This window comes from Pempheris klunzingeri, chromosome 24, assembly GCF_042242105.1.
Source record: "Pempheris klunzingeri isolate RE-2024b chromosome 24, fPemKlu1.hap1, whole genome shotgun sequence".
NCBI classification, from domain to species: domain Eukaryota; kingdom Metazoa; phylum Chordata; class Actinopteri; order Acropomatiformes; family Pempheridae; genus Pempheris; species Pempheris klunzingeri.
This window is the reverse complement of record NC_092035.1, coordinates 6,231,768-6,248,273: the sequence shown is the minus strand read 5'-3', so window position 1 is coordinate 6,248,273 and position 16,506 is coordinate 6,231,768. Positions and strand designations below refer to the sequence as shown.

Sequence of the window (16,506 nt, the reverse complement as noted above, 5' to 3'; positions counted from 1 at the left end):
GTGTGCTGACATCATTTCCTGTGCTGCCAATCAGGCGACTTTCCTAATTTCCTTAACTAGCAGCAGGTGTGACCGTTAGCCCCTCCCCCTCCCAAAGGTCTCGCGCAGCCGCAGAGAGGACCGAGGAGAGCCACTCCGCGTGCACGCTGCTCATGAATCGCGCACGCGCAGAGCCGCCGCTGATCCCGCCCTGGCTCACAGAGCAGGATGTAAATGTGTTTGTCCCTGAGTTGAACCATGTTGGTCCGTAGTGAAAACTCCACTCAACAAGGTCCTATCTTCACCACATTTATACTGTTTGATGACTGTCCGCCTCTGAAGACATCCACATGCCAATTTTGACTAAGCGGCAAATTCAGTCCAAACGTTCCCAAGACTTGGATGATACAAAGTTATGAAGCTTCTGAGGTTCTGCCAAACGCTGTCACCGTGGCAACGCTGTGTTCCCCATGAAACAGGAAATTGTTGTATCTTCAGTGTACATTATACAAACTTGTCATGATTAGTAAGACTTCCGGTCTGAAGACTACATGACAATTAGTGACCACAGTCATTGCGCCACCTGGTGGCAACAGGAAGTAAGACATTTGTGCCAATCATCCTTTGATTTGCATGAAATTTTCACAGTGTAGTCAACACTTCATATGCTGAAATATAGGATGCAATTAGTGGCTGTTCTCTAGCGCCACATAGGGGACACAGGAAGTGACATGTAACTCCTTGATGCACTGTCCAAAATACATGAAAACTCTGAGCTGCATGGAAGGGTCGGCGTCCGGCAACAGGACGAAGCCACCGCACAGCCCGACATGCACAAAGGTGCGAGGGCCCTCCAACGCTGCTTGCAGCTTAAATTCTGTTTAGCATCAATAATCTGAATCTATAATCTGAATCTTGCTGTCAGAAGCAGAATATAAACGTCTGAAGCGCAGTTTAATATAATAAATGTGAGTAAATCAGCAGATTTTTATGCTTTCATAAGGAATTAATGCAGGTTTTGTGTGCGCGTGCACAGGAGTAGCTCGGTGACGGTGCTGATGCAGGGCGAGGGCGCGCGCTGAGGCATCGTGCCTGGCGGGAGCGCGCCCTTGTTGCCTGTGAGGACGATGCGGATGTGTCTGCGCATCCTCTCCGGGCTGTCCTCCCTCTGCAGAGCGGCCAGCACCCCCCCAGCCTGCCCCCGCCGCTAACGCACACGGTTGTCGGTGCACACGGAGACCTGCACACCGACGTCCGAGCTCCTCACCGGGACGCAGCGCTGCGGGGGATCCGGTTCGGCCATGGCGCAGCCCAGGGAAGCCGCAGGTGCTCGGCTTGGATGAAGGACGCGTTGCGCATCGGATAAACCGAGGAGCTCCCAAAGTTTCCCGCAGGGAGGAACCCAGAAACCGGACTTTGAGCCTCTGGGGAACGCTTTTGTCGCCGATAATGACCCCAGTGTTTGTTTTCAGTCTATTCTGAACTCTCACTCGGCCTGGGACGCAGGGATAATCATCAAGGCCCCGCTGGAGGTCCCCGAACCTCACTGCCTGAAACGCCTGTTTTGCAGCCTGTTGTTTGTTTATTTGTCCGCAGCAGCAGCAGCAGCAGACATGATGGATGCGGCGGAGTGCGGGGTGAGAGTCATGTGTCGCTTCAGGCCGCTCAACGAGGCCGAAATCAACAGAGGAGACAAATACATCCCCAAATTCAAGGACGACGACACCGTGGTCATAACGGCAAGTCAGCCCGCTCCTTCCTCCTGCGTGTGTGTGTGTGTGTGTGTGTGTGTGTGTGGAGCTCCAAACACTGCAGTGTTGTCGGGGAAGAAAGTCACCTGGAGCTCCGCAGGCAGGTTCAGGATGCCAAGTGCGCAATAAGCCCGTAGTGTTACAGCAGTTTAACCATGATGGAGTAAAATATGACACAGTTATAACACAGACACATGACTCAAGCTGCTTCTATGGCTTCATGTGATGCCTCTAATTATGGCATGCATGCTGATTTGACAGTAAATAAAACAAAGTGCATTTTAAAACATGACAAGACTTTGCAAAGTATATTTAAAAATGTGTAATTCTTGCTTAAAATAGAGAACACGAGGCTCCCACTAATAATAATTTAGTATTTAAATGCTCTCAAAATGTGAAAACTGGGCACAGAAAAGCAATAACTTTAGAGGAAGCGGACATTTTTAAAATATCTAATCAAATACTTTCATTTTCTGTGTCAATTAGAAGCCAACAATAGATATAAAATACAGAGGTGAGCTTCAGGTCAAATGTCTGATATTAAAATGGAGACTTGCTGCAGAGGAGTATTGATCTGTGGATGGCTAAACAGTAAAATAATAATTTGGCAGGGGTCAAAGGTTACACTGGCAGTGACTCACCCATATGAATGTGCTGATTCAGGAGGCCACATCACTGCTGTCTGAAGTCAAACAGGTACACGGCTGAGATTTGGTTCAGAGCAGCCGTTGTGTTTGTTTTCTACTGCTGGGTGTTCCGGCTGGGTGGAGCTAACACAGAAAAGTCCACACTCTGTGCCAGAAAGTGTCAGTGATTCATTAAAAAGTGATTCCCTGAATCATTCAACATTCACTGTCTTCACAAATGATGCAGAAACAGGCCAGAAAAACAGTGTTTTGTCGTTTGTTTGGTTGCTGCTTGAAATTGTAAGCCAGATATTCCTACACAAATTATTGTAGAAGTCCTAGATGCTGTATTTTCCCACCTACCCTTGAACATAGCTGTTCAAGGGTGTTTTAAAAATACAAAAAAAGAGAAAAATAGGAGTAGAAATAGAAATCCTGGATTATGATCAGCACCGACATGCTCTGTAAACTCAGGATGAAGGTGAATGCAGATGTGCACATCTTGCATTATTCCTTCGTCTACATCATCGCCCAGGAAACACAAAGTGCTCGTCACCGCCTCGTGTCATCAATCAACGCGCCCCTGAGGCCGAGCGCTCTGCTGCCGTCCCTGTCGGGGTTTCTCTCTCTGTGCTGAGGGAAGCTGTTCACAGCGACGAGGCTTTTCCCCCTGAGAGACAGAGGCAGTGGGTAGATAAGGTGTGGGGGGGATGATGGATGGTCACAGTGGAGCAGGACTTCTGCTTTTTAAACAACATGGTGAAAGAAACAAGCATCACGGGCCTGAAGCTGATCAATAGTGTGTGATGTGAGGCTCATACATGCAGTGTGTTGAAGTACGACTGCATTGTTTCACCTTCTAGTTTTCACTAATGTGGATAATCCAGTGAAAAGATACTGTGTGTTTGTTTTGTTGATGTAGACTTTCTAAAAAGATGCTATAGAGTCCTTAAATCTTATTTTAATTAAAAAACAACCACTTTCCTTCCGCACAAGCAGCCATGAGGTAGAGAGGATGCATTAGTTCTCTCCTTCTTCTTGAAGAACTTGAAGTTTAGCCTGAAAACAGTTAAATCCGAGTGAAGTTACAAGTGATAATAGAATAAAATGTGTTGTCACTAATGTGTCCTGTGCTGCTGTGAAACAGGGTAAACCGTATGTGTTCGACAGCGTGCTGCCCCCCAACACGTCGCAGGAAGGGGTGTACGACCAGTGTGCCAAACAGATAGTGAAAGGTAGGAAGCACACGCACACACTTTATCTGTCCTCCATCGTTTATCCTCGCGTCCTCTTTGTTCTAATAGAAAGGAGGAAGGGTTTGTTAGCCTGTGCACGTGCAGCAGCATCATCTCTGCTGCTGGTTATGTAACAGAGTTCAGATTAGAGGTTGCAGAGGCAGTGGAGGGTTTGAGTCCTTCACAGCTGGGAAAGAAATACGAGCTAAAATCTAAATCTTGATTTACTTATTTCTCTTAAATCAGATGATTGCTTAATATAACTTTGATTTGACTGCTCTGAAATGTGACCTGGTTGCTGTTAACTTTGGTCTCTTATATTCTCAGACAATTAGATAAACAAACAGGTGTTGAGTTCCATGAATGTCTAAATAGCAGGACTGTGCAGTGAAAGGGCTCAGTGTCAGCCGTGGAACAGTGTGAAGAGGAAAAGGGTTCAAATCCAGATGATTGATTGATTAACGGTCAGCGTTGATTTGTGTTTTGTTTTTGGAAACTTAAATGACTTTAGACTTGGACCTGATTGGAGCTGGTTCAGCAGTAATTGTGGTTTTGGCTGCAGTAACATCAGAAGTAAAAGTACTGGAAGCAGCACTGATACTGATACTAGTCCAACAGTGTTTTACCACCACAGTGCTCCACCACAGTGTTGTTGTTTCGTTCCAGATGTGCTGGGCGGGTACAACGGGACCATCTTCGCCTACGGGCAGACGGCCTCTGGGAAGACACACACCATGGAGGTGAGGGACTCTTTCAGTCTATATACCTTTTTAATATCTAAAAAAATACATTGTCAACCTGCTTCAGCACACAGACGCCTATCAGCAGGATCAAAGCAGCCAAATGATGAATCCCAGAGTCGGAGCCTTTTATTTTGAGCCTCCATCTCCAATCAGAGAATCAGAGCACAGCAGGGATTGTGTAACAGACTCATCAGACGCGCTAATTCCAGTCAAGCTCGTCCGCTGGCTGAGATTCGAGGAGCCGTCTTGTTCCAGGAACATTCGACTCTCAGATGTCCAAATTCACTGTGTTTCAAAGTCTCTTTGAGTAGCTTTTGTAGTAGATTTCATGTGGAAAAAGTAAACTTCTCAGCACAGACAGACTCTCCAAGTGAAGTCGAAGCAGATCAGCCTCCTGCATCATTCATCATGAATGCAAATTACATCAGCGAGTAGACTAATCCGCCAAGACACGCAGCCTAAAGCCTCTTCTTAATTCTCTGATCTGATCTGATCTGAGTCTGTGACGGAAAACCTTTGCTTCACTGTCTTTACATGAAGTTTTAATTCCACCCTTAAAACTCCCTGAACAAACGTGTTCAAGCATCAGTGTCTGTCGCTGTGTTCAGGGCAAACTACACGACCCCCAGCTGATGGGAATCATCCCTCGCATCGCCCACGACATCTTCGACCACATCTACTCCATGGAAGAGAACCTCGCGTTTCACATCAAGGTACAAAGGTCACAGCACGAACCTGCGAAAACAAACGTTCAGAACCTGATACGACGAATCCTAGTTTAGCTTTTGGGCCTTGAAAGTCACAGATGTGAGTCCTAATCCTCTTGATCACAAGCTAAACACAAAGTCCCTGTTTTATATTGGTTTTTAATCATCAGTCACTAAGGCAGGTCATCAGTTAGAAGATAATAAAGTTTATTTTGCATTCTTTATTTTTCCTGTAAAGTCTTATTCTTAGGTTTTAGTTTTTACCACAATAAGTCACAAGCCGGTGTCTTGGAGGTCCCCTAGAAAAATACTAATGAATGTATTATATGTCTTGTCTGATAGCTAAACTCCTCAAGATTTAAAGAATGGTTTTAATGAATGAATAATCAAGTTTAATGCCTGTTTCAGTAGCTGTTGAACAACATGCAGACACTTATAGGTTTAAATACCCTGTAATGCATTAAAGAAACGATGTTAATTAATTCTGTGTGCCTTTATGATCATGTTTGATAAAATGTTGGATTTTCTCTCTGCAGGTTTCCTATTTTGAGATTTACCTGGACAAGATCAGAGACCTGCTGGACGGTGAGTGACGCCACTTATCTCAGGTGTTAAACATTAAGGGTGAATTTAAGTGATGATAGAAGGATTTTGTGATGAATATTTTATGAAAAGTTTTAAGAATCACCATGTGATTTAGAGGATCTTTGTTCTGTTTGAAGTGTCGAAGATGAACCTTGCTGTGCACGAAGACAAAAACCGGGTGCCCTACGTCAAGGTGGGTTCACTGAACTGTGGCAGTAATTCACATCATGCTTAGTTTCCCAGCAGCCACATTAAAGATTCAGAGTCCTGTAAGACTGTGTAATATAATACGTCAGCTGATCAGCTGAAGCCACACTGTGATGGTCCCACCGGGATCAGATTGTGACTTTCATTCATCACAGCATGATGGTTACAGACTGTGGACAAGCAGGAAGTCTGAAGGCTTCACTTACTAGACTGTGATCCTGTGACTGTGCACTCTTCAGTGCCATAACTCCAGTTCTGTGTGTCTCAGGGTTGTACTGAGCGCTTTGTCTCCAGTCCGGAGGAGGTGATGGACGTCATCGATGAGGGCAAAGCCAATCGGCATGTGGCCGTGACCAGTAAGCATCTTTATCTTATAGTGTATTTATTTTGACACCAACCAATGATGTCTGTCTCCCAATTTTTTACTTCTGTATTGGTGTGTGTATCTTTAATGTTTTTTCAGCATTGGTAAGCAACATATTTTAAGTAGAAATATGTTTTACTTCAACAAACGTAGACTTTTGTTTACGAATACTGTAAAACTACTGAATTAGAGGTAGAAGTACAGCAGAACTGTACTTCAGGTATGAAAGTAAAGGTCTAGTAGTATATGTGGAGGATATATCGTCAGATATCTTTAGCTGTGTGGGTCCCAAACACACACTCACCAAACATCACAATACAAGATGCACTCATATATAAAAGAACAATGAGACAAAGTACAGAAAGACATACAAAGAACAAAGTAAAAGAAGAAGAAGCAAAGCAAAAAGAATAGACACTACTTTAACAAAAAATAGATTAAGGAAAGTAAATGTTAATGCATTAAGAAATAAATGGGTACAAATGAAACTGACACCTTATATCAAGTCTGTAGTGTGTAATATTTTTACAAGTGACATTATTAATGCAGAAGCATTAATGTCACAGCTGTAGCTGCAGGCGGAGACAGTGTGAACTACTTTATAGTTTAATCTAGTGGTTCCCACTTTTGAGGGAAAATCAAGTCATAGACATCAGAAACACGACAACAAGGAAAAATGTACTTAAAATCTTAATCTGTAAAGAAAGTAGTAACACCTGTCAAGTAAACAAATGAAATGAACAGACCTTCTTATCTCCTCGTAGACATGAATGAGCACAGCTCTCGCAGCCACAGCATCTTCCTCATCAACATCAAGCAGGAAAACATGGAGACGGAGAAGAAGCTGTCGGGGAAGCTCTACCTGGTCGACCTGGCGGGCAGCGAGAAGGTGATTCTCAGAGAGATCGGACAGAGAAAAAGATAACCAGCTGTGTGTGTGAAGCTGATGTGAGATGTGCTGTTTGAACAGGTCAGTAAAACTGGAGCAGAGGGCGCCGTGTTGGATGAGGCGAAGAACATCAACAAGTCTCTGTCTGCGCTTGGGAACGTCATCTCAGCACTAGCCGAGGGAACAGTAAGTATCCCATAATCCCCTCTGTCTCCCGAGGAATCTAAACTAAATGTGGTTTCAATCTGCAGACCGTGATGCGTTTGTTTTCCAGAAAACTCACGTGCCCTACAGAGACAGCAAGATGACTCGGATCCTGCAGGACTCTCTGGGGGGAAACTGCCGCACCACCATCATCATCTGCTGCTCGCCGTCCATCTACAACGAGGCCGAGACCAAGTCCACGCTCATGTTTGGACAGAGGTACCCATGGTTTCTGTGAAACGTTGTTTAGTCAAGAAGAAGCTCCTGTAATGGTTGCTGCAGCAAGGTGAAGAATGAAACCACAGGAAGTCAGACAGAAAGAAAGAAGATTAAAAAGTCTTTAAATGAGACGTTTGTTTTGTTATAGAGCTGTGACAGAAAATAAAAAGGTCAAAACAGTCAGGTTTAACTCCTCAGTTGTTCCTTAGCAAGTGTTAACAAGCAGCAAGGCAACAGTGACACCGAACACTACAGAGGTCTGTGTGTGTGTGTGTGTGTGTGAATCATTAGGACTGTGTGTGATGTCAGTGCTGAAAACAAGCCTCCAGATGGCTTCGAGTTTCCCACTGTGCATCTGGGTTTATTTCTGTTCCTCGATCCCTCTGCTGAAACCGTCCACACCGTGCTCTGTCCTTGTTGTTTGGTTTCTGCGCAGCGGGCCGGGCTCATGTGGCCATGCGAACATTCAACCTGTTTCTTTTCCAAGGACATCTTTAAGCTTCATTCATTAGTGTGGTGATGCTAGTTTACTGTAGTAAATATGTGGAAAGAGGACGCACCACTGAAATGTACTTATTTGACTAAAAATGTCATAATAAGGTTACGTTTTTACTTCCAGATACAAAGCAAAATCACATATTTAGAAATTGTGCTTACTTGTAATGTGTGCATAGTGAGAAAAAGCTGAAAGTGCTTACGTAACAAAGCAGCAGTGATGAGGAGACGAATGATTACCGAGAGGAAATGAGGAGTTTCAGTCCTAAATGAGATTTCCAGCATTACAGGAAAGATGTAGAGCAACACTTCAGACTCATTTCGAGCCACTGATATCTGCATCTTGTGGACAGATGCTACAGAATGAGATATCTTTATTTTAACACACTGCAAAGTTTGCGTTTTGCTGCAGCCTTAAACTGTACTTTACTCACTATGTGTCTGTTTAGAGCGAAGACCATCAAGAACACAGTGTCTGTGAACCTGGAGCTGACGGCGGAGGAGTGGAAGAAGAAATATGAGAAGGAGAAGGAGAAGAACAAGAGCCTGAAGAGCATCATCCAGAGGCTGGAGGCTGAACTCAACCGCTGGAGGAACGGTGAGATGCAAGGACACAGATGGGTTTTAGAAAGGCATCAGCCATGATGGTTTACCACCACTTCAGGTTTACACAGACTTAATAAGTGAGTTCAAATCACAAATCACAGTGTGTTTGTATTACAAGCCATGAGTTGATGACAACAAGGGGATGTAGTGCAGAATAGACATTTTTAAGAATTGTTTAAATGTATAGATTATAGATTAAACACACAGTGTCAGTTACAACCTAAATGGAGTAACAGAGGATCACTGATGTAACATTACTGACATATTTTAGATTATATGTGTGGTTTTGTTCCTCTCTTCTGAGACTGCAGTGTCTCCTCAGCATCCTCGTCCTTTTTTCCATCTCTGTTGCATGGTAACCAGCCCCTCTCCCTCTCTCTCTTGTTTGTCCTCTTTGCTTTAAAGACTCTTTCCCTTGATTCCTCCCTCTCTCTTTCTCTCTGTCCATTGTTTTTTAAGTCCTTTAATTCCCCTGATAACACTCCCCCTCCTTAGCAACAAATCAGCTTAGCTGCAGCCTCTCAAGCCTACACACAGATGTAGTGACTGCAGAGAACAGGAGAGGAGAGAGCCCCACACACACTGTGCTGATGCAGTGTTTCTGACATGAGTCAGCCACTGGCTCCTTGCCGAGCCATTTAAACAGAGCAGCTCTTCACCTTTTCAGTCTGTCCTTTCCTGCTTCTTCTGGTTTGTGGACGACTTTCATCTCCATTAACGAGTCAATAATAGTTAAAGCATCAATAATGTATCTGCTGCAGTCATGTCTTTCTAGTTTTCAAATTGTCTGTTCAACTATTTGGAGTGTTACAGCGTTGCAGGGCTGCTAGTTAGTTGTATAACAAAGATGATGCAATACTGAATAATATGTGTTGTTACTGAACGGATGAAGTGTGACTCCATGTTACAGGGGAGGATGTTCCTGAGGACGAGCAGCTGAGCTCCAAAGATCAGCGGAGCCTCGAGCCCTGTGACAACACTCCCATCATCGATAACTTGCTGCCGGCTGGAGGAGGCGACTCTGTCACTGGGGAGGAGCGGAGCAAATACGAGGAGGACATCAGCAACCTGTACAAACAGCTGGATGACAAGGTGAGATGACTCCTCCTCCTCACAGGAGCAGGATTTTTCATCTCTAGATGAAAAGTCTCGAAATCAAGTCTTCATTATTATTATGACTTACGGAGTAAATGTACTTGTAATTTCTCTACAGGATGATGAGATCAACCAACACAGCCAGCTGGCTGAGAAACTGAAGGAGCAGATGTTGGATCAGGAGGAGGTTTGTCTCCCATGTTGATATCAACATGGACATGTGAGTGTCCACATGTATGTTTTGCATGTATTTACTGACACACTCCGTCCTCCCAGCTGCTGGCATCGACACGACGTGACTACGAGAAGATCCAGGAGGAGCTGTGCCGCCTGCAGATGGAGAATGAACTGGCCAAGGAGGAGGTGAAGGAGGTGCTGCAGGCCCTGGAGGAGCTGGCTGTCAACTACGACCAGAAGAGCCAAGAGGTGGAGGAGAGAGATCTGACCAACCTGCAGCTGTGTGAGGAGCTGCAGCACAAGACGGTGAGTGGACTTCACCAAGATCATGTATGTGTCCTCGTATTTCAGGATGTTTCAGGTTAACCTTTATGTGTGTGTGTGTGTGGGGGCAGGCGTTGCTGTCGGCTGTGCAGAGGGAGCTGAATCAGCTGCAGGAGCTGAACGGCCTCCAGAGGAAGAGAGCTGCTGAGGTCCTCAACCTGCTGCTGCGAGACCTCAGTGACATTGGTGCCATCATTGGCACCAGTGATGTGAAGACCACCACGGTGAGGACAGACACAGATACACACACAGCATGTTTCAGACTGACACCGTTAACCTCCCCCCTCTGCTCCTCCCCCCTCTGCTCCTCTACCTCAGTCCTTTGAGATGAAGGGGAATGGCTCTGCAGTGGAGGAGGAGTTCACTGTGGCTCGTCTCTACATCAGCAAGATGAAGTCTGAGGTGAAGTCTCTGGTGAACCGCAGCAAGCAGCTGGAGAGCGCTCAGGCCGACGCCCACCGCAAGATCCAGGCCAATGAGAAGGAGCTGGTGTCCTGTCAGCTGCTCATCTCCCAGGTAACCACCAGCCAGTTCAGGGACCTCAGCTTTAATATGGCACAGTTTTCCTGGTGAGATGGTGTTGAATAGTCAAAATGAAGGTTAATATTTGCAATGTTCTTGTAATGAGTCCTGTATTTCTGTTGTTTTCCATAATGATGATGATGTTGTTATATTGCTGTGTCTGTGTGCAGCACCAGGCCAAGATCAAGTCCCTGACTGACTACATGCAGAACATGGAGCAGAAGAAGAGGCAGCTGGAGGAGAGTCAGGATGCTCTGACTGAGGAGCTTGCCAAACTGCAGGGTTGGTACATTAGAAGATCAGCACCCTCCAAATATCCACCGTTTTTGTAATGGAGAGAAATAACAATGTGTCTTCTTTGTTGGTTGTCAGAGAAAAGACATGATGTGTTGGGGGAGGAGAGGGAGAAGGAGGACATCAGCAGACTGGATGGAGACGGGGACATCAAGGTGAGCAGATCTGAACATCACAGCCATCTGTGCACAGCTGGTAACCATGGCAACAGCCTAATGAGTGGCTCTAATGTGTCTCCTAGAAAACACTGGAGGAGCAGCTGGAGAACCACAGGGAGGTTCATCAGAAGCAGCTCAGCCGCCTCCGGGACGAGATAGAAGACAAGCAGAGGATGTTGGACGAACTGACAGAGTAAAACATCAGTGCGCGCATGCATACACACACAGGGCACTGGTGACATGAAAGTTTCAGCAAATAGCTCCATGAAAAGCTTCTTGCATGACATTTATTCATAATCTGAACCCATTTAGTGAAAGGCAAGTGTAGAATGTTTTTAAAGAGAGACTATGTAGAAGAAAAGGTTCAGAGATGTCACAAAAGTCACTGTCCATATGACGTTTGAACCTTCAAATCAATGACTGTGTATTTAAGATTGTTTGAAGTATTTTGTGTTATTAATATTTTGATTGATTGGCGTGTTGTGTTCCTGCCACAGTCTCAACCAGGGTCTGTTATTGGAGCAGGAGAGACTCATGTCTGACTTTGACAAGCTGAGGGCTGAAGAGCAGGAGAAGGATGTGAAGCTGGAGAAGCTCATGTAGGTACCGCCGATGAAGGTGTGGAGCTGTGATGTTTAGGACATGCTGGTGTGGAAATGTGCTGTGTTTTCTGTGCAGGCTGCTGAATGAGCAGAGGGAGCAGGCCAGGGAGGACTTGAAGGGTCTGGAGGAGACTGTGGTGAGTGTGTGGATGTTTGCTTTTGTTAATTAGGGCCTGAGCACCGAGCGGTGCGAGGACATGCTCAAAAAAATCATGAAACTTTGTCTTGTCACTTCATCAGTTGTGGTGAAAAAGTATGTATGTTATGGGTCTTGTAAATGGGTGTGGCAAAATGCCTCCATGGCGCAACAGGAACAACAGGAAGTGGGAAACATCTAACGCTCTAACCCACTGAGCCACACACCAAGTCACTGAGCTTCAAGACTCTTCAGTGTTTTCTCTGGCTGTTGGACCTCAGTTATCTGGATGACAGTCAACCAGTAAACAGCATGAATGTCGAGGGGACGATTGTCACGTTTATGACAATAACAAACATCACCGGCCACAAACATCTGATGTGTCTGTTTTCCCTGTCTTCTCTCAGGCCAAAGAGCTACAGACTCTGCACAACCTGCGCAGACTCTTCGTACAGGACCTCACAGCGCGAGTTAAGAAGGTACATATCTCCTGCCTCTGGTTGTGAACACACCTTTACACACAAATAAAGATAAATAAAGATTGATTGAAAGGTCGACCATTCGTGTGCATCGCTGAACCTCCGCTATGTTATCAGAGTGCAGAGCTGGACTGTGAGGAGGGACTTGGCAACGTGGCCCAGAAACAAAAGATCTCCTTCCTGGAAAACAACTTAGAGCAGCTCACCAAGGTCCACAAGCAGGTGAAGTGATGAAACTCTGATTACTGTACACTATATTAGTATTTAGGACTACTGTTCTGTGGCATCATGGTGCCATTTGTCCATTATGTAATTCATTAACAATATTGTCCTCTGACATGTAGTTCTACTTACTTTCGTCTTCTGTCCTCAGCTGGTTCGAGACAACGCCGACCTTCGCTGCGAGCTGCCCAAGCTGGAGAAGCGTCTGCGTGCGACAGCTGAGCGGGTCAAGGCCCTGGAGAACGCCCTGAAGGAGGCCAAGGAGAACGCCATGAGGGACCGCAAGCGCTACCAGCAGGAGGTGGACCGCATCAAAGAGGCCGTCCGGGCCAAGAACATGGCCAGGAGGGGCTACTCTGCACAGATTGGTGAGCTGATTGTTTTCAACATTCAAGACTTGGATTGGAGGTAAAATAAACTGTACGTTACTGAATTGTTACTTCTTTGTACCTCAGCGAAGCCCATCCGTCCAGGCCACCATCCACTGTCATCCTCCATCAGAGCCGGAGGCGTCTACACCCACAACTAAAACCACAACGGCAAGTTAAACCTGTGAGTCCAAGCGAAGTCTGAATTTATGGAAAGGTACATTTATGACATATGACAGTTAATCCAAAGCTTTGTTTCCTCCTGCAGACAGACCATTAACAACTCAACGCATGCCCACCTGGATCCACGAGACCCGCCCCTCCTGTTGGAGCACCAATGGGAGGCCATCACGACAGACTGTCACTGCTCAGAGAGGCAACACCACATCCGTAGTGTATATAATGACATGAGATGTAAACAGATTTTATTTGCTGAATGTGGATTTCAGAAGCCTCACTTATCAAATGTTGTGCTTTATATCCTAAAAGTCAAAACCAATTTTCTGTGATTTTCCTGATTACACATCATTTGTATTCAGAATTATGCAAAAGATCAAAGCACAACATTTATAAATGAGGCCCTGATTTTCTCTCTGAAGGATGAGAAATGAGAAAATCAAGGTCACCTGCTCTGAAGTTTTGCAGGCGACTTACTATGTTACTTATGATTGCCAAGTTTGTATAGCTTTCCAAAGCTTGAGGAGCCCGAAATGTAGAATAATTTAATCTTAAACCAGCATTCATTAATTTAAACAAATAGTCTGACATTTGGGGAGACATGCTTAGTCAGAAGTCTGCAACATATCTACTGTCAGACAGTGAAACTTGCTGTTTTAACTAGAGGGCAGATTTTTTGTCACATAACTCAGCAAAAAGCAAATAAGTACATTTCTAAAAATGTCAAACTATTCCTTTAAATGTTTTTTTTGTGTTTCTCACCTCATTAAAGGTGAAGGTTGTTAGTTTTTCTTTACCTCTATCGTCTCCCAACAGGTGACAATCATCAAAAACATGAATGTGCTTCAGAAAGCCAAAACCATCCTAATTACACATTTCTGACTCCATTCATTACACCTCTAAATGCATATATGGAATTGAGTCTGAAGAAAATGACAAGAAAACAAATACTGTCCCAGTTCTAAGATTTGAGTGTCGTACTGAGGTCCTGCAGGAACACTGACCAGACAATCAGGCGCTTCTGAGGCTTCCAACAGTACGGCAGGTCTGTTATCGTCGAAGAGGGACAGTTTTCTAAACTCTCTGCAGAGCTCCTGATCAGCCAATCAGAGACCTTAAAAACAGAGTATGACAGATGAATAAAAAGCCCTAAAAATCAATAAGAATTAAAAATAATTGAATCCAAACAATCCTTGAAAAGTCTGCTTTTTACTCTGCCACACCGTGTGCCTTTAGAAACACCCAAACCACCAGAACAACAGACTTACCTTCATTCAGCATCTTAACAACTTCAAACTTAATTTATACTGAAAACAGAATAACTCCTTTTCCCCTCTAATTAAAGATATATTACATGTCTGTGCTGCTTTCCCTCCTGCTGCCACTTTAGCATGTTTTTGAATGGACGATATTATTCTCAGCGGATGTTTTCTTTGTCAATGCAAGAAGATGCTTTCAGTTACCGAGAGCAACGAGCGTCGTTGATCGGGGCTGTTTGGAGCGAGCGGCACATGGCGGATAAACGAATGTAACTGCATGGACAGAGCTTGTGTTAAAGGCATGCTCAGGGAGGACAAACTGGGGATTATTTGTATACACCGTGCATTTACCTCATCATAATGTACATTTTGAGTTTGCAAAATGTTTTTTAGTTCTTGTTTCTTTTGGCTGTGGCGTCATGTCTCTGAATATACCTACAACTGATGCAATTAAAGCTAATAAAAGATATTTAACTTTCACTCTATAATTCTTTTGTCAGAAATAAGATGAGCTTTCAGATATCTTGTCAGGATATAGTCTTTAATCCCTATACATATATTTCCCTCTGTAACATTGCACATTATCATCATCATCAGTTTTGGACAGAACAGACAGATGGGGTGTTTTGGTCAGGTCACGAGTAATATAAATAAAAATAATCAATAAATAATAGAAAAATCTTTTTCACACAATCACATATATAAAGTTCTACATACTGAGTACAACAATGTAACAGTTAAACCATTGTATCTGTACAAATAGATTTTCACATGTTTTTGTCACATATTTCACATACTTTATGATATACTGCACTTTGGGCCAACAGAGTCTCTAAATGTTCACACTCATCGGTACGTTTCTCTTCTCCAAACCTGGGCCGAGGAATATTCAGCATCTGTCAGAGCATAGTGGTTTTATCTACTGTGCCAATGCGATTCATCCCGATAAATAGTATTCTGTCCCAGGTGTGGTCTTCTCACAGGGTCCTCGGCTTTCTCTCGCGTTCTTCATGATGCTGGCGAACGATATATATGTTATAAAGCCAACACACTGCAACACTTTTACTGCAGAGAAAAATGAAATCAGTTGACCTTAATAAACACTCGGAGGAACAACAAGGTGAGGGCTGGGTTTGTCCAGACAGCCCCTTTTGACTAAGCCCATCTTTGTGCTGTAAACTCAGAATAATGCAGATAAAGTTGGACATGTTTTAATGTCCTGTATTCTCACATTTTCTATGCTGAAATGTCACATTAATAGAAAAATGTTTGAGGCTTTTAACCTTGAAATGTTAAGTCAGAGGCAACTAACCTTTACCTGGCCCCTTTTACACTGCCTTTTCAAGGCGGGAGTATTGCACCGCTATTCTGCTTCGCCACCTGTGTAAAACGAGCGAAGACAGAATACAGAGGGTTATTGTTGTTCCACCTTAAAGCCGGCAGTGGAGGTAGTAATAGAGCCGATTCGATGTCTGTGTAAAAAGGGTTAACCTGCAGGAGGGGCCTACGCTGGACGCTCGTTTGGTTCCAGTTTGGTTCAGAGTAAAAAAAGCAAAGCAGGCTTAATGGGAAGTCTTCTTTATGGCGACATATTGTGGGATTTCTAAAGATTCTTTAAGACACTTCTAATCTCGCAGGCCTACACCTAAAGAGCCGCTAAGGTCATGAGTCCAGGTACGACATGATTAAAAGATTGATCATCATAGCTTAAGTGGAAGCTTCCAAAGTCTTTTCTTGCAGAAAACAAATGCAAAGAAATGTGAGGGGCTGGTAAAGACAGTGAAACATCTCTACTTAATAATATTAATATTCATAGTTGGCCAAACAGCTCAGGACTTCATTTTGACAAGTAGAGAGTAAGAGGACGCCAGTGATACGCCCATGATGCAGATCTTCTGTGGGCAGCTGCTTTTTCCCCCTCAGTTGATCTATTTATAGTTTGGTCTGTAAAATGTCAGCAAAATTATGGATCATTTCAGCTTTAAACTTCACGATCGGATGATTGATTGCAAACATTATCTACATTATTGTGCACATAGTCCCACTTAGCCAAAAGCTGCATGGAGCAAACCAAGCCCTGCTC

The 16,506-nt window shown here is 44.3% G+C and overlaps 1 protein-coding gene across 1 annotated transcript; it reads left to right on the top strand.

Annotated features, from left to right (window-relative positions):
• The first annotated feature begins 3,521 nt into the window (after nt 1-3,521).
• LOC139223492 (kinesin heavy chain-like) lies at nt 3,522-13,754 on the top strand. The gene is made up of 25 exons (XM_070855417.1): nt 3,522-3,591; nt 4,258-4,331; nt 4,943-5,047; nt 5,578-5,626; nt 5,764-5,819; nt 6,102-6,189; nt 6,962-7,086; nt 7,168-7,272; nt 7,361-7,509; nt 8,454-8,602; nt 9,521-9,702; nt 9,824-9,892; nt 9,982-10,188; nt 10,278-10,430; nt 10,525-10,722; nt 10,899-11,010; nt 11,101-11,177; nt 11,264-11,373; nt 11,678-11,779; nt 11,859-11,919; nt 12,326-12,397; nt 12,515-12,619; nt 12,771-12,987; nt 13,075-13,171; nt 13,256-13,754. Exons 2-24 carry the CDS (start codon nt 4,326-4,328, stop codon nt 13,146-13,148), a joined length of 2,571 nt encoding a protein of 856 aa, XP_070711518.1. The 5' UTR covers nt 3,522-3,591; nt 4,258-4,325; the 3' UTR covers nt 13,149-13,171; nt 13,256-13,754.
• The last annotated feature ends 2,752 nt before the right edge of the window (nt 13,755-16,506 follow it).

Excerpts from the sequence above, each read along its gene's own strand:
- LOC139223492 (XM_070855417.1), top strand. Across the intron at positions 10,431-10,524 it reads GTGATGTGAAGACCACCACG|TCCTTTGAGATGAAGGGGAA; the intron begins GTGAGGACAGAC and ends CCTCTACCTCAG. Across the intron at positions 11,178-11,263 it reads ATGGAGACGGGGACATCAAG|AAAACACTGGAGGAGCAGCT; the intron begins GTGAGCAGATCT and ends TGTGTCTCCTAG.